The sequence below is a fragment of the Brachyistius frenatus genome, unplaced genomic scaffold (genome assembly GCF_029030835.1).
Source record: "Brachyistius frenatus isolate BFR_SWC_R1_liver_20210118 unplaced genomic scaffold, ASM2903083v1 Contig_172, whole genome shotgun sequence".
Classification (NCBI taxonomy): domain Eukaryota; kingdom Metazoa; phylum Chordata; class Actinopteri; family Embiotocidae; genus Brachyistius; species Brachyistius frenatus.
The window spans coordinates 653,413-676,386 of record NW_027210771.1 but is presented as its reverse complement, the minus strand read 5'-3'; the positions used below and the strand labels follow the sequence as shown (position 1 = coordinate 676,386).

General features: G+C 44.6%; 1 protein-coding gene across 1 annotated transcript; it reads left to right on the top strand.

The window, feature by feature from the left end:
* The first annotated feature begins 329 nt into the window (after positions 1 to 329).
* LOC138632031 (3'-5' RNA helicase YTHDC2-like) lies at positions 330 to 22,912 on the top strand. Its single transcript, XM_069717291.1, has 32 exons — positions 330 to 334; positions 1,352 to 1,502; positions 1,602 to 1,692; positions 1,993 to 2,189; positions 2,441 to 2,643; positions 3,067 to 3,233; positions 4,308 to 4,410; positions 5,129 to 5,285; positions 6,453 to 6,560; positions 6,647 to 6,786; positions 7,909 to 8,044; positions 8,679 to 8,805; positions 9,002 to 9,067; positions 9,925 to 10,103; positions 10,221 to 10,317; positions 11,710 to 11,797; positions 12,703 to 12,783; positions 12,867 to 12,949; positions 13,045 to 13,150; positions 13,316 to 13,435; positions 14,332 to 14,604; positions 14,957 to 15,083; positions 15,544 to 15,739; positions 16,317 to 16,483; positions 17,092 to 17,183; positions 18,082 to 18,201; positions 18,270 to 18,412; positions 19,776 to 19,947; positions 20,095 to 20,292; positions 20,382 to 20,567; positions 21,977 to 22,053; positions 22,143 to 22,912. Exons 2-31 carry the CDS (start codon positions 1,358 to 1,360, stop codon positions 22,028 to 22,030), a joined length of 4,122 nt encoding a protein of 1,373 aa, XP_069573392.1. The 5' UTR covers positions 330 to 334; positions 1,352 to 1,357; the 3' UTR covers positions 22,031 to 22,053; positions 22,143 to 22,912.
* The last annotated feature ends 62 nt before the right edge of the window (positions 22,913 to 22,974 follow it).

Below are 22,974 nucleotides of genomic sequence, written 5' to 3'. Positions count from 1 at the left end.
GAGAGAACTTGATGCTTTTTGAATTGGAGTCTATTGGAGACAGAGGTTTTTTTTGGAGCCAGCCCCTAGTGGCCCTCAATGGTATTACACTTTATGCTGAAATGGGTCGCCAAATATACTTGAGGGGCCGTTAATATACCTTTAATAAACCAAGTAAAGAATATTTATGGGAAACACTGCTGTGTAACTGGGTGGTTTATAATGTAATGTAATAACCACTGTTCCAGTTCGAAGCTCCTCCTCTTTCAGTTCTTCTTCGGTGGTGGCCTGCTCTGTATAAATACTCTGGGACCCGCCCACTTCTCCTCAGTTGACTGTTTCCTCTGTGGGAGAGGTAGGTGTCATATCTGTGAATTAAAAGGCATCCTATTGTTTCTTGCTGGGGTTTTTGTGTGTGTGTATTTGTATAATAAATATCATCATTACATCTGTTTCTATCTGGGTTTTTTTTTTTTTTTTTAAGGATTTTAGCAAAGTGATGCTAAAGAAGTCACTTTTTAAGAGACGAGTGGAGCTACATTAAGCTAACTTATTTTCGTTCGTTTTATTCGCGGCTAGCTAACTTCGCGGTGGTTTTATTTTTCTCTTTATATGTCGTGTTTAAAGATACGTGATATTTTATTTGTGTAAAACATGTGAAAAACGTTCTCCGGTTGATTCCTCCACTCCTCACCGCCGCCCTGACCGCTCCGCCGACTGCCGTTCCCGCCGTTCCCGTGCGCGGTGTCGCCCTGCGCGGTGTCTCACAGGTTGTGGCTAACCAGTGAAACGAGGTGTTTTAGCTGCTGGATGTTTTGTAGTACTGTTTATTCGTGATATTCGTTCATACTGGTTTAGCCAAGTCATTAAAAAAATGTTCTGGGATCTAGTTTTTTTTTTCTGTTTATTCACTGTGATGATGATGTTTACTTTTAATTGCTAATTTGTTTTACTCTTGTGGTACCCACAGCATCATCCAATCTCATTTGGTATTTAAAACACTGTAAATGTTTGTACCACATCTGACCAACATGTTGTGGGGCGTCAGGTGACTTTTAGCAACAGATTGTGTCATTTGGACTGGGTAAGGAGCTTTCAACCCCCAAAACACCATGACTCAATGACTGAAATTCAGGTCCCACAGACGTCTCAGTCCACCGGGTAATATGACAGGATACAGACATCCTTTACCTGCGACCTGTGATGAAGTGTGGACCTCTCACTTAAATACAGGGTTTTCTTAGTACTCACACAGCTTGTTTTCAGGGTACATTCAGCAGACATTCAACCGTTTGTTGTGGACATTTAAATAGTTGTCAAGCAGATGAACTGCAGGAAACATGTGGGAAGATGAACTGTTGTTGTGTTCCAGTGCATCATGTCGCATGCTGGTGCAGCGCAGAGTTGGAGCACGTCACCCCACGGCTCCGTCTTCAGCAGCATCAACGCAATTCACATCGACGAGGACGTCAAGATCGCAGTGAACCTGTCTCTGGAGAGGTTTCGGTACACCGATGATAAAGGTAACGGCTGGATTTAATTGTTGTCAATCAGAAAATAAAAGCTGTGAAGTGTGTGGTGTTCCAGTGCGCTGATCTTGTTTCCCTCCTCCGACTGAACAGAGCTGGAGTTTCCTTCGTCCTTCACCAGCACTGAGAGGGCTTTCGTCCACCGAGTGGCTCGGTCTCTGGGTTACATCTCTAACAGCAGTGGGTCCGTTCCTCCACCAGGACTTGCGTTACACTGATTAAAACCTTTGGGAGTAATTTTATTTAATTGTAGGTTAATTTAGATGAACTGAGCCTTTAAAATAGTGCAGCAGAAGAGATGCTGTGGTGTATTTGAGAGGGAGAAAAGTTCACCTCAAAAGTCCATGACACAACAGGCTGACGGCTAATCAATCAATAATCGTAATCAGCTCCGATCAGCTTTCTGTGGAGCTGATTACATCTTTGTATTTGTTTATTTTAGTTTGAAGAAGTGTGTTAATGAAAGAATTTCTTTGACTTTCAGAAAGGGATCCAGTCGCTTCCTCACCATCAGGAAGAAGGATGGTTCAGACAGACTTCAACCTGCTACGCCCCTCCCACTCTCCCACAATTCCATCTGTTTCATCCGCGGCCTGCGTCAGACGTTGCCCCTCAGCAGGAAGGAGCGCGGCGACGTGCAGCCCAGCAACAGGAGCAGCATGTCTGCAGCTGCAGAACCAGGTTGTTGTCAGTCCTGAGTTACACACATTAACATCCACTCTGAAGGAGAAGATATGTTCCTGACTTGGGAAACACGAGTCAATGTGCAATGATGTTTATATTTAAGTTTCTTTGTCCAGAGTCGCTGTGACTTTGGGCAAACGGGCGTCAAAAGATAGACGAGAATGTCATTATGATGTAGAGTGAATCACACAAACGTGGAGGTTGTGATTCAGAGACTAAAGAGCTTCCCTCCTCTGCTCCTCCTTCAGACAACAGCTACGACAGGAAGCGGGCGAGTGGGCGTCTGAACAACGGCATCCCGATGGTGCCTCAGAGGAGATCTCCGTCAGAGCTGGACGGCTTCCGCCGCGCTCTGCCCGTGTCTGAACACCAGGAGGAGATCGTCCAGCTGGTCCGAGACAACAGGGTGGTGCTGGTGGTGGGGGAGACCGGCTCCGGGAAAACTACGCAGGTGGGTGGAGTGCGATAAAGCTCGGTCACCACGGCGATCCTCTGACTCCTCCTCGCTCACCACTAACAGGTTAACTGGTTTGTTTTTTAGTAGGAAACTCCAGATGTTAAACTCGGCTTTGTGACCAAACACCTGCAAAATTCATTGCGTTCAGGTTACTTTAGCTTGAGCTTTTGACCTTTGACCTCTATTTATGATGTGAAATTATATGGTTACTTTTTTAAAGAAATATTTTGACACTAAAACAAAATTGCAGCATCTTGTGAATTACGGAGGGATTGGTTTTATTTTCTATTTATTTCTGTGTTCACCTCATTGGAGGACTGCTGCTGCTGATCCTGGATCAGAACTGTAGTGTGTGTGTGTGTGGTAAAGATTGAGCCTCAGATTAAAGGTGATCCACTGTCTCTGTCTCTGGTCCAGATCCCTCAGTTCCTGCTGGATGACTGCAGGCTGAAGGGAGAGCCCTGCAGGATCTTCTGCACTCAGCCCAGACGCCTGGCCTCCATCGCTGTGGCCGAGAGGGTGGCAGCAGAGAGAGGGGAGAGCGTCGGCCAGACCGTTGGTTACCACATCCGACTGGAGAGCAGGTCGGTTCCATCGGAGCACAACAAGCTGAAAACTTCAGTTCGAGTCCAGTTAAATAAAAAAATGCTTCTAACAGCTTTACAGCACAAACACGTGAAGGCTCCTGTTTTCTAAATGGTAAACAGTTTCTTTGAATGACAGTCAGCTACGTTTACAGTGAACACTCGAGTCACCCTGAACGTTGAATGAAGTACGGCAGATGTTTCTTCCAGAGGCTCACAGATGTGTTCCAGTTGAGGGTTTTTTTAATTTGATTTTTTAAGTATACTAACTTAAAAAAAAAAAAAAAAAATTATTTCTGTGACATTTTCTTCCTTTTGAGTTAAGTAAACTAATATTTTTTTTTAACTAAATTGAACTATTTGCTGGATTAAGTTAGCAACACTTAAAAGTATATTTTCACTGTCCTTATTGTTTCCACATTAGAAACTGGTTTCTGAGGTCACTGTCAGGCTGTATTATGCATTAACACGTAACAGTATTTCCAGTATTTCCCATATTTCCCGTTTTTGATTTCTTTCTTAATCTGTCTGAGAGAATGCCGCTCTGGACTCGAGCTGTCTGCTCCGACTGCAGCGCCGTGCAGCAGACACTCACAGATCCAGTTTACAACAGGAAGAAGAAAAATGTGCGATTCTGAACGCAGCTTGTGTGTTAACATAAAAGAAAGTGTTTGTGTACTTATTTTTTGAAGTTCTGTAAATTTAATCCCTCAGAAGAGGTACATGTAGAAAGTAATCAAGATAAGTCATCAATATTAAAGCTCTGAAAACAGTGGACTTCTGAGTTCATCAACAATCAGTTGCCTTTATTTTTTTGAGTTCTGGTATCTTATCAGGGTTTTTAGTGCCTCAGAAAGAGATCAGTGTGCTGCGTTCAACAGGAATAGTGTCGCATCATGTTTTAGGACGGCTGCCACGTTTAACATTCAACATCACAACAGAATATAAAAGAGAAAACCTCAAACAACATGAAATGTCGTGACTTTAACTGCAGTTTGCTAAACGAGAATTTAAGAACATTTTTCCACTGTGACACCTGTGAGCTTGTTGAAGTGTTTTCTCTGTGAATTTCAGGGTGTCTCCGAAGACACTGCTGACGTTTTGCACCAGCGGCGTGTTCCTCAGGACGCTGATGGCCGGAGACGACAGCCTGACGACGGTCACACACGTCATCGTGGTGAGCAAACACAGAGGACATAAAGTCTCCGCGTAGTTCAACCTGGCTCATTTCCTGTTGATCCGACTGTCGGGGGAACGTGTGGAAATATGAAACATGATTCTTATTCGACTCATTTTAATTGTTTGTTGTTCAGTATCTGCATCAGGGGAAAAGGACGCTTTTCTAATGAATTTCTACAGCAGAGGTGAAAGGTCACAGTTATTCTGACCCACAGAGGCTCAGCAGACACATTCATAGGAAATAAACCACAATTATCATTTTTTTCCCTTAAATTTTAATATTTATTTGGAACAAAACTGAAATATTATCTTGTAAAACATATTTATATGACATTCCCATTTTAACGGGTGAAAAGGGAAAAGAATGAAGTAAACATAACTTAAAAGTACACTGTAAATAATACATGTAAAAAGAGAAGTAGCCGTGTTGGATTATGTAAAATCCGTTTTAAATGAGGATGTATAGTCAAATTCAAGATTTCCAACAGCTTTCAAACTTTTCTTATTCAAGTATTAAAACAAAAGTTAGTTTCCCCATCACAAAAATATCAGAATGATCCTTGTTTTTGCTGAATGTTTGCAGCCTGTTTGACCTCTGACCCCGATCAGCAGGCTGCGGCGTGAAATGTCAGAAACAAACAGACGTTCAGCTCTAACTTCCAGCTTCCAGTTGGACTTTCGTTTTGCCTCAGCTGATCCACGGTGTCCACCTGCAGGACGAGGTGCACGAGCGGGACGGTCTGACCGACTTCCTGCTCACGAAGATGTGGGATGTGCTGCAGAAGATCCCGACGCTGAAACTGATCCTCTCCAGCGCCGCTCTGGACATCGACCTGTTCCTTCGGTACTTCGGCTCGTGTCCTGTGATCCACCGTGAGTCCGTATGTGTTCACTGATACCAGCTGTCAGTCATCCACAACACAGGTGCTGTTGTCACCCTGTTTTTTGTGATTGTTATGATCAGAAATGTTGGCTTTTGTGGTGGATTTTCTCAAAAATTAATCAAAAGTTTTTGTGTAAAATTGCAGGAATTAGAAAAAATTCGAGAAAGAAAAATGAGATTTTTAATTTAAAGCACCACCTGATAAAGTAACAAATGTGTAATCACTTCCTGTGATAATAATCCTGCTGCACATCACAGATATATTTTAGTGCTGATCTTTTTGTATGTATTTATTGAACTTGGAGAACTGTGGAGATAAAAGCTACTAAAAGGTCCAAAAAGCTGCTAAAAGCTCCTAAAAGGTCCTAAAAGCTGCGTATGTTTCCAGAACAGACCGTCTGTGACTGGAATATAGAAACAAGGACTACATCAGCCTTTCAAAATAAGAGCTTTAGATGCTGTTTAATTCATGTTCATTCAACACATAGACCTGCTGGATGAAACAAACAAAGAGACGTCTCTGACAACTGGACGTGTGGAGAAAACTCATTTAACATCCAGTAATATGGAATCACTTCCTTTGATAATATGCACGACATTTTTTGCAGAAACATCACGAAAAAAATCACGTTAAAAAATGACAAGCTCCTGCAAATATTGTTGAGTTTGCTTGAATTTGTGTTCATTATTGCAAGATCATAATTTTCTGGAGAAAATGTGAGGCATTAATATGCCGGTGATTTGTTTGTTTCTAAATAACCGACAACTCTGCCACATTCTGGAAATGTGACTGTCAGTAACAGACGATAAGAACAACATATGGAGAGCAGGTGTAGCAACAGGTGTGAAAACTACAGGAACAGTTTGGATATACTGTGTGTTTGAGTTAATGATGGTGTCCCAGCATTTAAGAAGATGTGACTGATGTGATGTTGACTTTATATCAACAACATGTCGTCACAGTGTTCACATCCTGAAACTTTACAGAAACATTATAGAGGCTCATAATGTGATCTGAGCTGTCATTACCATTCACTGTGGTATTTTTAAAAGTAGAATAGTTTATGTTAAAATGGTGTCATGGATGATTTGAATGGTCTGGTCCGATCGTCACAATTTTATCATCAATAAAGCTTTTAAAAATGTTTCTTCTTCAGTCAAAGGAAGACAGTTTGAGGTGACGGAGCTCTTCCTTGAGGACATCCTGAGGCTGACGGGCTTCAACAACAAGGATGTCTGGAAGTACGAGGAAGAGATGCAGAGAAGTAGGACGTCTCTCCTCGTAACCTACAACCTTCTGGTCCACATCTGTCCTCATGTCCTCCGTGTGTCTCACGTCTTCTGTCCTCAGAGGAGAGACAGCGGCAGTGTTTGATGGAGTGGTGTGAGGCGGTGGAGACCAGGTCTGCTGTGGGGACGCAGAGGACTCGTGTCTCAGCTGCAGGCGTCCTCCAGGACAGAAGCTGTGCAGACAGAGTCTTCAACAAGATGGTAAACCAATACACACACACACACACACACACACACACACACACACACACACACACACACACACACACACATACACTCTCAGTGGATCTGAGTCCACTGTTCAGCATCACATCGCGTCGTTGATGGAGCCAGAACATTACATCATTAAATATGCGTCTTACTGCTTAACAAGTTTTTTTTTATACATAATAATTTCATCTTTCACTAGTGAGGCCGGCACTACAGTGCTGCCTCCTCGGGGAAACTCCATGGACCTGAAACTTGAGCAGAGTAACATCAAAAGTGATGTCCGATTTTTGGGGAACAGACACAGACTGGCTATAAAGGTGTTCGTAGTTTCCAGGTCTATAAAATGGTTCTGATGCAGAAATGTCTTAAGCTGCAATACCACTGAGTGCCACTAGAGGTCAGCTCCAAAAAGCCTCCGGCTCCATAGACTTCGACTCATCTAATAAAATTCTCAGTGAATAAAATGTCTCCGGCAGTTATCTCGGTGTTGTTAGCTAAAGTCACTCCTCATGTTTAGTTTTCTGGCAGTCGTGTTGTTGAAGGTGAGAAACTCGCCGGTTTTTAACACGCTGTCAGCAGCGCACTGTCATGTTGGAGAAGCCTGTTGCCATGGCGCCACAGTTCAGGTGGTTTGTGTTCACTGGGTTTCAAAAGATGCAGCAACAGACAGGAAACTGAAACAAACTGACAAAAGAGGGAAGAAGAGCACAAAGACTAAATACAGCAGGGAGAGAAGGACAATGAGGGACAGCTGAAATTAATTAGGGGGCGGGGCCAATAATCATACAAAGGACAGGAAGTGAAAACAAGACAGACACAAGAGGTGAGTTATTTCAAAATGAAACAGGAAGCACCAAACCCAGACTGACTGGCAGAAAAGAAGTCCGAACCAGAACAGAACCTCAGAAGGTCCCGGTAGAACTTGGTGTTGACAGTCTGAACATTTACAGAGTTTGACCCAAAATCGGATGTTTCTTTGCTCCAGTTTCAGGTCCGCGGTGACATCACTGACGTTCACGTAGCCGCGGTTACCGTGCGGCCCTGCAGTACTTTCTGCTGCTCCGAGTACGTCTCCGTGGGTGGTGTTGTTACGTCGGTGTGTTTCTGTGACAGGAGGAGGGCGGAGCGGAGCAGCCGGAGCCATGGCTCCTCCATCAGATGGACTCCTGCATCGCCAACATCTTCCTTCACGAAGACCAGGGTGCTTTCACTCAGCTCCTCAACCTCATCCGCAACGAGGGAGTGAACGGTACGAGTCCGTTGGAGGATGTGTCCTGTTGTGTGTCTCTACATATGAACACAGATGGACACCGATCTGTCCCTCCAGAATTTCAAGGTTGTTTTTTTGTTACAAAACATGTTTGAGTCATGAAAGTGACGTAGCTTTACAGAACAGTGTGTGACTGATATGTGCTGTCAGATTAAGAGCTTTAAATGCTTTTTTAATAATAATGATAAAAATAGAAATAGTTTAAAGTGCTTAATCTCATGATAAAACCACATTTCCTATGAACCTTGTCACCTCGGTTTCTTCTGCTTTTTTTGGTCACCCAGCATGTGGTTGTTTGTGATGATGAGGAGAGGATGAAGAGCTGCCGGCTGTAGATGAGTTGTTTTAGTTGACAGGGCAGGTTTGTTTTGGAAAGGCCTCCTGTGCTGTAACACTTTCAGCACAGCTTCTATTCACAACGTTGTTTTTGTGGAAAATCATGCAAATGTTTTAGAGATTTCTTGGATTTGCTTTAATTGTGATCTGGATACAGATGTAGAATCCAGGTAAAACGAGGAAGTACCGCCATGATTCGTATGCTGTCATAAACACAAACAACAACATTTAACGTCCCTCTGACTCGTCTCTGTCTGTTTCCTTGGGTTGCGTCCAGTGGACTACACCCACAGTGAGACGGGGGCCACGCCTCTGATGGCCGCAGCAGGTCGAGGCCTCCTCACACCGATGGCGCGGCTGATCAACGTGGGAGCTGACGTCCACGTGAAGGCGTCCAACGGATGGTAGGAAGATGATCTGTCTCATTACAGTCTGCAGCAACTGAAGGAGGTGATTCAGGGATTCACAACCGTTTTGTGTCCACAGAAATGGAGGCATGTCATTTTAATGTGATTTTAGATCCTTATAATGGAACCAATAATGTAGCTGAAATCTTTGAAGCTTCGCCCACATGAGACTCTTGTTCTCATCTCCTTTCAGGACGGCTGCAGACTTCGCCAAACACTTCCAGCAAACGGACGCTGAGGATCTACTCACGTCCTCCATGTAAGGGAAGTGTTGCGCAACACACGGCGTTGTACTTCGGACTGAAACACATTAATCTGCAATCAATAATCAAAACTGTCAAAGTGAAAGCTTACTTTTAGAAACACCTGCAATTTTGTTGAAAAAAAAAAAGTGAAATACTTGATTAGAAGAAGTATCTGGACCTTTCAGCTGCCACTCCACAGAGTGATCTGATGCATCCTGGTTAATTATCCCTGAGACGTGTGTAGAACCGGGTCATCCACCTGAAATAAACTGAGTCCGAAGAAGTGTCCGCAGACCTCTGATAAACTGGTGAGACATTGATCAGGGCGAGGGGCCGACAGAGTTTCTAAACCTCTGAGGGTTCAGTGGGATCAGTAACGGTGAGCTGGAATAAGTTTGCAACCAGCAGGACTCGTCAGAGAGTTCAAAAGGGGACAAACTGAGGGACAGAGGAACAAGAGGCGAGGTCAGGGAGGTGACCACAAACCCAGCAGTCCCTCTAACAGAGCTGTACTGGAGGAGGAGCTGCTGGAAGGACAGTGGTGGCAGCATCATGATACGGAGGAGCTGCTCCAGAGACCTGAGACTAAAGACTAAAGACTTCACATCCAGTCTGATCCAGCCTGAGAGGATCCACCTGGAAGAATGAATGAAGTCCAGGTTTTCAGACTTGCCCAAAAAGACCTGAAGCTGGACTTGCTGCTGACCTGAATTCAGGGTCTGAAAACTTCTCTTCAGATTTTGAATGAATTTGCAAAATATTCTAAAAAAGGTTTTCACTTGTTCACATCAGTTTTATTGATGAAAAAAACGAAACGTAGAAAATATATATAGAGCTCAAAGTGTCTGAATATTATCTGCCGTGTGTGCAGTCCTCTGGTTGAGGTGAGCAGCCTGGATGAGTCGACCCTGCTGCAGGCTGCAGCCGCAGAGCTGAGCAGTGAGGAGCAGGAGCTGCTCACCCTGTACCACCACAGCTGTGATGACCAGTGGGTGGACTTGGACCTCATCATGGACCTGCTGCACAATGTCTGCTCCACCAGCAGCGACGGTGAGCCTCAGCAATTCATTTTTCTACTCAAAAAGATCATTTTTATATAAAGTCAGATCTGGAGCTGAAGAAAACGTGTTCATGGCAGGATGTGAGTTTTTTTGTTCTGGTCTTCAGGTGCCGTCCTCATCTTTCTTCCTGGATACGACGAGATCGTGGCCCTCAGAGACCGCATCCTGTGTGACGACAAGAGATTCTCCTCTCACTCCGAGAGGTAAGATGGACATAAGAAACATGGAAGACCTCATCATGTAATAAATATAATACTGTATGTTTTAATCTAATGAATGAGAGTAGGCTGTATGTTTAAAGTTGTGGTGTTTTAATGTTTCTTAATGGGATTGTAAAGATTCACTGGTGTCTGAATCTGAACCAATCAGCAACCATCAGTGATATCATCATCCATCAGTGATGTCATCGTTGGTTTGTGAACGTTATGAAGCCTCCAGTTCAGATTCTGTCCGTCACCATCTTTGCTATTTTGGAGCAGGAAGTGACCATATTAGGACGAGCTGGGGGAGGAGCCAGCGGTGTATCTGACTGTTCTGATTGGAAACCTGACGATACTACGTCCCGCCCACCGATAGCTGTAACCTGACTGCACCACAGGCCTGTCAATCAAACAGACACGCCCCCCAAAAACAGGTCTTCTTGAATCTTCTTTTCTAATGAATGAGGGATTATTTTCAGATGGACCTCCAGAAAACTAATAAGAAGGAGTGACTTTAGCTAACAACACCGAGATAACTGATGGACACATTTTATTCACTTTGGATTTGATGAGAGAAGTTGAATGGGAGTCTATGGAGCCGGAGGCTTTTTGGAGCCGACCTCTAGTGGCACTCGCTGGTATTGCAGCTGAAGACACTTCTGGATCAGAACCATTTTTCAGACCTGAAGCTACGAACTCTTTTATAAACAGTCTGTGGTTTTATATAGTTTTATATCCAGTCTGTGATCTGAACAAATCAAACACAGTTGAGTCTGGAACATTCAGGGTCGCTGCATTGGGATCCATCTTTGCTCTAGTTGTAATGTGGGATCTTGGTGTGTCCAGGAATATAACCAGATGCTCGTGTTTGTGACTGGTGGAACACTGTGATCTCTCGCAGAGTGTTTTAAGTCTAAACGAATGCTTTTCTTAACACACGAACAGCTGAACTTTTGGTCCAGTTGTCCTTTTCTTCAGGTTTTTGTGCAGATTAAATAAAAGTCTTCAGGATGACAACATTGGTGATCTTTAAGTTTCACCACTAGAACAACATATCATTGTTTATCAGGTATTTCTTTTCTCCCAAAAACTTACTAAAAACTCTGCAAATTACATCACAATTTTTGACAATATCTGCCGCAAAATCCAACATTTCTTATCACAATACTCACGAACAGACTCCTGAAATCCTGGAGGGACTGTGATATCTTGTTGTTCACCCGTCTTCAGTTCCCTGAATGTCCACGTGTTGTCAGTGCAAAGTTAACATAACCTACAGCCACATTCAGGGAACAATAATCCTTTAAACAACTCACATGTTTTAATAAGAGCTTTATTGTCATAGTGCTGATTATATAATATGTGCAGCACACGGTGCATCTGTGTGTCTGACAGGTTCCAGGTGTTCACTCTACACTCAGACATGCAGACCCTGGATCAGAAGAAAGCCATGAAGAGCTCTCCGCCTGGAGTCAGGAAGATCGTGAGTCTCTGATATCTCTGACTTTTCAACCGGCCTCATTCAGATTAATGTCAGCGAAGCTTCAATCAGGCCGTCAGAGTGAAGAGAGGTTTATGTAGGAGGGAAATGTGGATTTGTCGAGACGAGGGCGAGACACACCAACAGGTTAACATTTCATTAACGTTTCACATTCACTTTACTGAGCAGCACAATGTGTTTTCATTCCCACATCAAATGATGTCATCAGTTTTTACAACAGTCAGCATTTCTCAGGACACAAACCATATTCAAACTATCACAAAATACACACGACTGTTCGAAACCTTCCGGAGCCTTCGATGTTTTCAGTCTGTTTCCATGACGATGCACAGATCAGGGCGCCTCATGCTGCAGCGAGACAAACACATGAAGAAGCAACGACAGCTTGGAGAAGCACATCAAAAGCTGTGTCGGTGTGACTGATGCTCAAAACTGGTATCGATTGTGTGAAGTTCATTAATAAATCAAAACTGTTCATGGCGGTGATTTTAAACGTGTTCAGAGTACCGCAGATGCTGATCAGCTGATTTGAAGCATGAGTCAACTTCACAGTTTTTTATTTTGAAGGAAATTCATTCACTATGAAACTCCCTTTCTCCTCCCTTCGTCTGCAGCTTGTTATGCTGCTTCACTGAGTCCTGTACTAGAGGACATACTGGCCGCTATATTTTGTCTTAAATTTATCACTTTTCTTACTTGATGCACTTTTTAGCTTTTCAGCTGTTCTGTTACTGTCTTTTAATTCTGTCTCTTAGGTTTGTTTTATGTATGTTTTTAGCTGCACATTTACATTTTTAGATAATTACCTCTGCACCCTGGTCCTGAGAAACACATTGTGCGTGTTTTAATATGGATATGACAACTGAATTAACCTTTAACCCTTTCAGATTCTTTCTACCAACATCGCTGAGACGAGCATCACCATCAACGACGTGGTCTTTGTCATCGATTCGGGGAAGCTCAAAGAGGTGCTGTCTCCATCAGAGTGGATCTACAACATGTCCAACAGCGAGAGTAGTGATCAACTAACATGTACGTGTTCCTGTTGTAGAAGTCCTTTGATGCCCTCAGCCGTGTGTCCCTGTTGAAGACCGTCTGGATCTCTAAAACCAGCGCTCTGCAGAGGACAGGAAGGTAGCGTGAACACTGTCCACATCCTTCATGTTTAATATTCATGTAATTTTAATTCATTCATCTGTGACGCATGTTAATAACTGACGTGTCCTCAGAGCCGGACGCTGTAGACCAGGCGTATGCTTCCACCTCTACAGTCGACTCCGCTTCAACAACATGCCGGAGTTTCAGGTTCCACAGCTGCTGCGGATGCCACTGCAGGTACACACACACACACACACACACACACACACACACACACACACACACACACACACACACACACACACACACACACACACACACACACACACACGTGTTGTATAATGTGAAGTAAAACCTGCTGTTTAAGATGCAGAAGTGACCGTGACATGTTGTGTGTGTCAGGAACTGTGTCTGCAGACCAAGTTGCTGGCTCCCTCCTCCTGTGCTGTGGCTGACTTCCTGTCCAAAGCTCCACAGCCGCCTCCTGCTCATGCAATCAGGAGTGCTGTGCAGATGCTGAAGGTAAAGTGGACCGGCGTGCCGCACTGGAAGTCCCATTTTTGTCAGATCCAGATTGATTTTTGAAAGTCTGCAAAACAGCAAAAAAAACATGAAATCCAAACCACGTTCAGAGGAGGTTTGAAATGTGATTCCAATCAGATTTCTACAGATGCGTCTCAGTCTGGACGCTCCGCTGGCTCAGATCAGATTTCTTGCGTCACTCACAACGCAACACACGGTGATGACGTCATTTTCAGAGTGAGCAGAATCTACGCTATCGCTAACAGAGCTGTCAGAAAGAGAAGATTTAGGCGGCGTGGAGGACGACGGTGACATCACTTCACGGACAGAAGCTGAAATAAACTGTCGAACTGCAACTTCCGCGTTGGAAAGCTGCATCACCAGAGTAGCTGCATGTATGTCGTTACCACGGCAACCCATGCAGATTGGTTGGTGATGTCTGGATCAGTCTGGACACACGAAATCTGATCTGTTCACTGTAAATAACAGTGAGGACAGTCTGTCCTAAAGATCTGATCTGTTCACTGTAAATAACAGTGAGGACAGTCTGTCCTAAAGATCTGATCTGTTCACTGTAAATAGCAGTGAGGACAGTCTGTCCTAAAGATCTGATCTGTTCACTGTAAATAACAGTGAGGACAGTCTGTCCTAAAGATCTGATCTGTTCACTGTAAATAGCAGTGAGGACAGTCTGTCCTAAAGATCTGATCTGAGAAAACAAACCTGATTTGTCTGCGGTCTTAACAGCCAAAGTGTTCCAGGTTATGTTGTTTTTATGACACCTGAAACCCTGTTGCCATGGTGACAGTTCAGGTTGTTTTTTTCCCCTGCTGGTGTTGATAAAGTTGATGAGGGTTACTGCTTCCTGCTGCTCCTCATCCAAGTGTTTGTTTCAGACCATCAATGCGATGGACCAGTACGAAGACCTGACCGACCTGGGCTACCACCTGGCCGATCTGCCGGTGGACCCCCACCTGGGGAAGATGGTGCTGTGTGCAGTTGTGCTCAAGTGTCTGGACCCCATCCTAACCATCGCCTGCACTCTGGCCCATCGGGACCCCTTCGTCCTGCCCACCCAGAGCTCCCAGAGAAGAGCTGCCTTACACTGCCGCAAACGGTTCACTGCCAACACCTACAGTGACCACATGGCCCTGCTCAGAGCCTTTCAGGTAGGCGGGGGTCCTCACAGGACGGCTGTTTAGGAATGAAGGAAATCATAATTAACATCATGTGTTTCCAGTCAGACCCTGTAAACTTACTTTATTGTGATGCATACATTGATGTACTAATATTAAAATGGTGTGTAGTCTGAATCCTCGATGAATATTTCACAGCTCTTATATGAACGTCTCTTTAAAACAGCCACATAATATTTAGGAGAATGAATCCAAACTGAAATCAAACTGCAGGACGGAGGGATCAATATTCTGGTTGGAAACATGATATTTTGTTCTGAGTGACAGTTGACGATGGTTCAGTGATGTCCAGGTGACAGCTGTCATGTGTGTCTCGGTGTTGAAGGCGTGGCAGAGGGCTCGCAGCGACGGCTGGGAGAGATCCTTCTGTGAGAAGAACTTCCTGTCCCAGGCCACTATGGACATGATCCTGGGCATGAGGACACAGCTGCTGGGACAGCTCCGTGCTATTGGTCAGTTCCACTTTTACTGGTGTGCCGTGTGACCTGGCTTAAAGCATCCCAGAATGCAAAGTGACAGGAACCTGCCTGACTGATTACAGTAGGAGTGGTGGTGGACACAGCTGTCATTATAATGTTAACATCCAACCTGCAGCATTCACTTTATGTCCCTAAAAAATAACTTTAAAATGTACAAAATTAATAACAGAAAATGCTTATTCTGCTTGTTTTTACCCATAAATACACTTGACATTTCTTCTGAATTACTTTTGTCAGCACATGTGTTGTGTGAGCCGACAAACCTCCACAGTAACTGCAGGATCCCTGTAAATACGAGATTGAAGTTGCCTTTTACTTGTATCTAAAATGAAATAAACACCACAAGTTGACTGAGTACTTTGGGAAGTGACTGCATTGTTTTGAATGACATCAGGACATTTTTAATTTGGAGCATGTTGTTTTTGCCCCCCAGGTTTTGTTCGGGCCCGGGGTGGCAGCGACATCCGGGACGTGAATCTGAACTCTGAGAACTGGGCTGTGGTGAAAGCAGCGTTGGTGGCTGGCATGTATCCAAATCTGGTCTATGTGGACCGGGAGACGTCCCTCCCGTCCAGCACCGGGGAGAAGAAGGTCCACTTTCACCCCACGTCCACCCTGAGCCAGTTCCAGTGCACCGAAGTAGGAGAACTAGTGTTTAAACTCAAATGTACAGGTGTCTCTGCTTTATGGTCTTATTTCTTGAATTACTAGAAGGATTTTCAGTCACCTCGTACCCACTGAGCAGGACGCAGTCACAGCTTGGTGTTTCCCTCCAGCGTAAAATCCCTCCTGCTTTCCTGGAGCTGAAAACTTTCATCTTGGCATCTGTTTATGTGGTTCATCATTTATTGTAGCTGATTGTTTGGTGGGCCGGAGGAGAGAGGCTCTACTCAGAGGGCCTCTGCAAACACTGTTTGGAGTATTTTCTTTACTTTAATGCAAAATAGATCAAATGGATTCTCATCCATCCACAAGACTCTTGACGATGAAGTTGCTTTTGTGTCTTTTAAATGGAAACAGTTCTGAGAGCAAATATGTTGCAGTGCAGCCATAAATCCTGTTTGTAAGTTCACCTGTTTCCTCGCTGTTTGAAAGTTTTTAATGTGGCATGAACTCTGTGTCAGATTTAAACGTTGTCACAAAATGACAACCTCCTTATTTACTGTGTCACCTCTGTGATTGTGTGTATTTGTGTTGGTAGAGCAGCCCAGTCAAACCATCCCCGGCCCTCCCAACAGACTGGTTCATCTACGATGAGATGAGGCGGGGCCACGGCAGGGCCAGCGTCCGCTGCTGCTCCGTGGTCACATCCATCACTGTGGCCATATTTGGAGGTTGTTCCCTCCATGAACCTGCTGTAGAGACAGCTGCAGGTAAACAAGTTCATTAACAACATATTTGGGGATGAGCTACCTCTTTTAACATAAATATATTTAATCTCTTCACACACACTGAAGATGAACTACATGTACACTGTAGAAAGTTGATCATAGATAGATAGAATAAATTCTACATAGATAGACAGAATAAATTCTACATGGATAGATGGAATAAATTCTACATGGATAGATAGAATAGATTTTACATAGACAGATAGAATAAATGAGAAAATGCTGCGGTCAGGACCTCAGAGACCTCAATGATGGGAATGGAAATGCTTCGAATATACAGTAACATTAAAAAAAAAGACCACTCAAGTAGTGGCAGGGAGTACGTACATCTACATCCTAGCTGTGAAGGGCTTTCTGAGACACTGATAACGTCATCTGACCTGTCCTGTCCACAAACCTCAGGGAGTGATTCTGTCTTCTAGCATCAGCTCTCCTCTCACAGCGAGACTCTTTCACCATCCAACAGGTTCTTATTTCCAAAACCTCCGAGGCTCATTGAAGGGAGACGTGGTCTTCCTGAAATTCTTCATCAATGTTAAAACAACTTGCCTGTAAACGTTCGGTGTGTGTTTCCGTACTGTTTCCCTCAGACAGTCCTCTGGAGGACGTCAGCGACAGTGAGACGGAGGACCAGGCTGAGATGAAGGTCGATGACTGGCTCGTCTTCCAGCTGGACAGAGAGGTGAAGGAACTCAAACCTTTCAGCGGATCCTACCTGAACCGTATTCTGTACCGGTGGGGCTCCACAGCTCTAATCTCCTTCATCTTTTTGATATAACTCTTCACATTCATCAAAGACCTGCTGCAGATTAAAGGCTGGATTCAAATGAAATAAAGTTCTTACACAGCTCTGCAGCAGTCTCTCTGCAACCTGTCATCCGTCACATCAGGCTAAAAGAAAAGAAAGACTGCAAAGAGACCAAAGTTTTTAGACTTTTGACCTGAATCAGCTGAGTTTGTCGTGTTTCCACCGATTCGACGACGCCTGATGCTGCAGAACTTTTCCTTTTTCTATCTTTAAGACACTCGATCCATGTTACTGCATGTTTTCATGTTGTCCGTCTGTCCGTTCCCTGAATTCAACATGTCAGGAAGGCCTCGAGGGAGTTTGGCACAAAACATTGAACTGATTAGATTTTGGTGGTCAAAGGTCACCGTGACCTCCCAAAAACACATTTTTGGCCATGTGGAACAAAAATTAAGATTTTGTGAAGATGTGTGAAGTTTCACTGTGACATCATCATTCAGCTCCCTCACTGAGGGGCAGAGGGGGAGACTGACGTGTGTGAAGCGTCCACCGTTTACAATCTGGAGCTTCTCTGCAGCAACATCCAGATTTGTAGCATCGTCTGTTGTCATGGCAACAACTTTTTTTGTTCCATCAGCATCAGATTTGATCATGTCTTTGCCACATAGTATGAGTCTGGGCAGACATGGAGGGAGACGGACAACTGACTGTTGGAGGAGGTTCTTTGTCTTTTATGAATTTTTCTCTGCTGCTGTTTGTCTCCATTATGTCAACTTTTTGTCATAATATTCTCGTACATATTTTCATCCCGTGTTGTGTGTCTTGTCGTCAGGCTGCAGGACTGGTGTTTGAACTGAGGCAGAGGTGGCAGAATCTGTTCATCAAGAGGATCCGCTGTCCTTCGAAGCCCTGGTCTCAGCAGGACGAGGCCATCATCCAGACTCTGGTGTCTGTACGTCATCTCCTCTTGTTTTTGTTTTTTTTACTTTATGGCTGGAGTTTGAACTGCCTGCCCTTTAGGTGCTGGGAGCAGAGGAGCAGTTAGCCGGCCTGCAGCAGCCCACAGGGATCGGTCAGCGGCCCAAACCCATGTCCTCCGAGGAGGGACCAAGGTCGTCTGTGAAGAACTCTAAGTACAGCCCCCAGATACCCGCCGATGACCGGTACCAAGGAGTCTCAGTAACATTTACGTTTTAGTGTCATGTTTTCTGGTGTTATTATTGACCGGATATAAAAGTGTTCGTAGCTTCAGGTCTGAAAAATTAGGCCGATGCAGAAGTGTCTTCAGCTGCAATACCAGCGAGTGCCACTAGAGGTCGGCTCCAAAAAGCCTCCGGCTCCATAGACTCCCATTCAACTTCTCTCATCAAATCCAAAGTGAATAAAAATGTGTCCATCAGTTATCTCGGTGTTGTTAGCTAAAGTCACTCCTTCTTCTTAGTTTTCTGGAGGTCCATCTGAAAATAATCCCTCATTCATTAGAAAAGAAGATTCAAGAAGACCTGTTTTGGGGGGCGTGTCTGTTTGATTGACAGGCCTGTGGTGCAGTCAGGTTACAGCTATCGGTGGGCGGGACGTAGTATCGTCAGGTTTCCAATCAGATCAGTCAGATACACCGCTAGCTCCTCCCCCAGCTTGTCCAAATATGGTCACATCAGTTTTACCACTTTGTGTCTTCAGCTTCTGGATTTCCTGTAGCACTCTGTTTAAACAACAGCAGATAAATGTAAATGTGATAAATTCATGCAGACGGTGTTGAGCAGAGTGAGCAGCAGGAGGCGCTGTGAGGTCATTGTAGCATCCTCCAACTGTCAGTCAGCTTGTCTGTCTGTCTGATAATGCTGTTACCTCAGCAGACAGCAGCCAATCACGTTGCACCTGCTGCAACATATTCTCTGTCCCCTCCTGTGGACGGCCTCAGTGATGTTCTTCCAGTCTGGTGAACTCCACAGTATCTTCTGGGTTTTCTAGACCCAAATTCCCTGTTTGAATATGTGGGTGTGGCCACTGAGCCACAGCATCCTCGTGGACCCACAGAAATCCAACAACATGACAGGCTGTTTGTCCACATCAGTTCACTGTAGTGTGTGGATGAAGACATCACCAGCCTGGACTTTTTATTCAGACAGACATCACAGTGATGAAGGAGACTTCTAACGTCTTCATAATCTGTGACTTTGTTAGTTCGGTCGTCTGCAAGCTGACGTTCCCTCAGAACATCTGCTCAGCAGGTCCTCCACAGCTGTGCTGCACCTGCAGTCACAGCTGCCTTAAAAACAACAAGGACTTTCAAGTTTTTTTGAGTTTTGGCTGAAGCTGCGGTTTTCATGACATCATCTTCCTCCAAGATCATCAGCCAAGATTTAAATATTAATGATAAGTAATGAGAAGTGAAGGCTGGTTGTAATACAAACCTGTTTCATATACCGACCCGGTTCTCCCTGCAGAACCAGGCTGCTGTTGGACAGCGAACAATAACGTGTCATTTTATATTTGACAGTATTACTCCTCCATTATACCCGTCAGGTGTTTTCAGGTGGCGGCCTCAGATCTGCTTCAGATTAAAGCTCAGAGCAGAGACGAGTCCTCGCTGTCTGTCAACCTGCTCTCTGACGACCCTCAGTCTTCCAGTGGTTCCTCCTGGACCGGGACTCTGGACAGTCCCTCTGACACCCCCGGTCCTCCGTCCTCCCGACAGGTATTCACTGTCTGAATAGCATCAGCGCCACCATGTGTCTCAGTGATGGATGCTGATTGGTTTACATCAACATACAGTCTTTTATTTTGGTGGCTCTCGTCAACTAATGATCGTTTCACTGTTTCCTGTTCCTGTTCCTGTTGGCAGCCGGCGTCTCCGAGGCTTGTCTCTTCATCAGTCCGATACTTCATCATGAAGAGCAGCAACATCCGGAACCTGGAAATCTCCCAGCAGAAAGGCATCTGGTCCACGACACCGAGCAATGAGTCCAAACTCACCAAGGCCTTCCTCGGGAACAGCCTCATCATCCTCATCTTCTCCGTCCAAGGCTCGGGACACTTCCAGGTCTCACTGACAGTCTGAAGAATCCATAAAACCTGCTTCCAACCAAGATTAACCTTCAGAAACTCTGATCTGCTGTGTGTTCTTCACAGGGCTATGCTCGCATGACCTCGGTCATCAGTCAGGACAGCTGCCAGGACTGGGGTGGCTTCATGGGACTGGGGGGGGTGTTCAGTGTGGAGTGGATCAACAAGGAGAACCTTCCCTTCCAGGTCACCCAACACATCATGAACCCGTGGAACGACAACAAGAAGGTCCAGATCAGCAGGGACGGACAGGTGAACACACAGGCTACAGCTGAGGCTGTTTTTACTGCAACACACCAGCAGAGGGCATCGGACAAACTGCAGCGCCCAGAATCACTGTAGAGACAAGGGTCCCCAGATCTACAAACCAAATGTGGGGCAAAGAGTATGTTTGTGTGGGACAATATGGGACCATGTGGGGCAATGTGGGACCATATTTTTCTATGTTTCTCCAACGTGAGGTTGGTTGGTCCTTCAATGTGTGCTGGACTAAAGAAAATATATTTGACTTGATTTTGGCCTCACGTGGTGCCAGCGTACCACCGCGGTGTCTGTCCTTCAGTGTTGGCTTTTGAAAATCAGAGCCAATCAGAATGTGGGACATCGTCTCAATATGTGTGATGCAGGAGAGGTGATATGGACAGTGGGACACCTGACCACCCTCGTAATGACATCCTGATTCAAGTTTATGAACCTTTTTCCTACCACAGAAACACATTCAGGATATATCAGCAGCAGGAAGGAAACAGGAAATATAAAACTGAGTCTCCTCTTCATCAATAGTGTTTACAGGAAGGGAAATGTCTCTGATAATATTGAGCTTCAACATGGCACCACTACACGCTGGCAGTGAACTGACACCAGTTTCTGTCATATTTTCTGAGTGTCGAGGTTCACAACACTGAAACCGTCTGACCCAATCACCTTCACCTCCCGTCTGTCTTCTTCTGTGGTTTTGGAGCTTTTACAATGTCGATGCGTGAAGAGAAAGTCACTCTGTGTTTGGTTCGATGTGCCTGCTGGTGTGTTTTGCCAGCAGAAGAATTTGTGATGTGTGTGTGTGTGTGTGTGTGTGTGTGTGTGTGTGTGTGTGTGTGTGTGTGTGTGTGTGTGTGTGTGTGTGTGTGTGTGTGTGTGTGTGAGTGAGGTGGAGTTTATTTAATGTGAGCTGTGTGTGTGTACGTACGACTTAAAGAGAGGTGTAGTCTTCACTGATTGGCTGCTGTTGTAGAGCGGCTGCGTCGAGTGCTGGAGATAAAGTTCTCCGACCATGAAACAAGTTGAGGGAAATAAAATGTAATATGGAGTAAGAGCTGTTAGACAGTCAGTGTTTAAAATTCAACTTCAGATCTGTGAAGATTTTAGTTTAGTTTTTCCTCCATCCTGCTAAACAGAAGAAAGGTGTCACAAAGCTTCATGCTGACAAATCACAGTTTTTATTTTCAGAAATAAAAAAAAAATCTCAAATCCCAAAGTGGGTTTTAAGCAGGTTTTTGGTTTTGTCTGAATTAAATTAACATTTTCGTCTCAACATTGCTGCTGTTGTGCTCCAGTCGCTGTACTCTGGTACCGGCAGCACATTTATGTGCCACGCAGATAAAGATATAAAACTGGAGAGATGTGACTCTGAAGAGTTTGAAACCCGTCTCTGTGTGCTGCAGGAGTTGGAGGCTGAAGCCGGCAGCCAGCTGCTCTCACTGTGGAAGAAGAACTGAGGAAGCGCAGCTCGGCCACCGAGGTCCCACTCTGACTGCATGCACATCATTTACACTGATAGCAGCGTGAGTTTTGACATATAACACGTTGCATTTATTTTGCTTTCAACAGCTCAGGCGAGACGTCAGGACGAGCGGCCGGTTATGTTCTGGTTCTCTGGGTGTTTCCTGTACTTTGGTTTCCACAGAAAGTTCTCTTGAAGTTTTACTCCCATGTTTTCAAAATGGTTCTCATGAGCAGTCTTGTTTCTAGTAAAGTGTCTGCAGCTCTGTGTTCGTCCTGCCGAGGGTTTTTATAACTCAGGAGAAACGTGTTTGTATCTCAGCTCTGACGGTTGTTGGTTTTTATGTAAAGTTTTGCACACTTCCTTCTATTTAAAGCAGATTCAGTAAATACTGATTGTTTGTGCATGAAGTGAGAGCGTCTGAGTTGCGTTGAGTTGTGTTTGTTGAACCTGTTGTCGTGCTTCAGGCTCTGCTGCACATCGTCACACCGTTTATGGTAAGAAATACTTCAGACTATCAAAATCTACACGTTAGAATAAGCTGCTGTTTGAGGAGCGTCGAAGTGTTGATGCTGTGACGCACACACACACACACACTGGTTTAATATTACAGTCTGTGATGTCCTCAGTGTCCTCACCTCTAAAGACAGCTGGTGAAAATGGTGACACATTCAGGTCAGTGAGGCTGCGATCAATGAAACTATCAGAAAGAACATCAGCACACCTCCGATGTTAACTCATTAATTTAACTTTCTGTCTCTCCACATGTTTAACCGGCTTTTTAAAGAATTTGAGTCCAACATTGCAGTGTGAAAAACGTCTTTCTGGACAGTTCTGCTTACTCTGGACTCTCTTTGGTAAATAAAAGTTTGCTTCAACCTTCCTCCCTCTGTTTCCTTCTCGTCTCTTGTGCAATCGACAAACAAAAAGCAGCTGCAA

Bases quoted from the DNA above. Each gene is read 5' to 3' on its own strand.
- LOC138632031 (XM_069717291.1), top strand. From the start codon at position 1,358: ATGTCGCATGCTGGTGCAGCGCAGAGTTGGAGCACGTCACCCCACGGC. The intron at 2,644-3,066 runs GTGGGTGGAGTG...TCTCTGGTCCAG, and splicing joins GCTCCGGGAAAACTACGCAG to ATCCCTCAGTTCCTGCTGGA. The intron at 8,806-9,001 runs GTAGGAAGATGA...ATCTCCTTTCAG, and splicing joins GTGAAGGCGTCCAACGGATG to GACGGCTGCAGACTTCGCCA.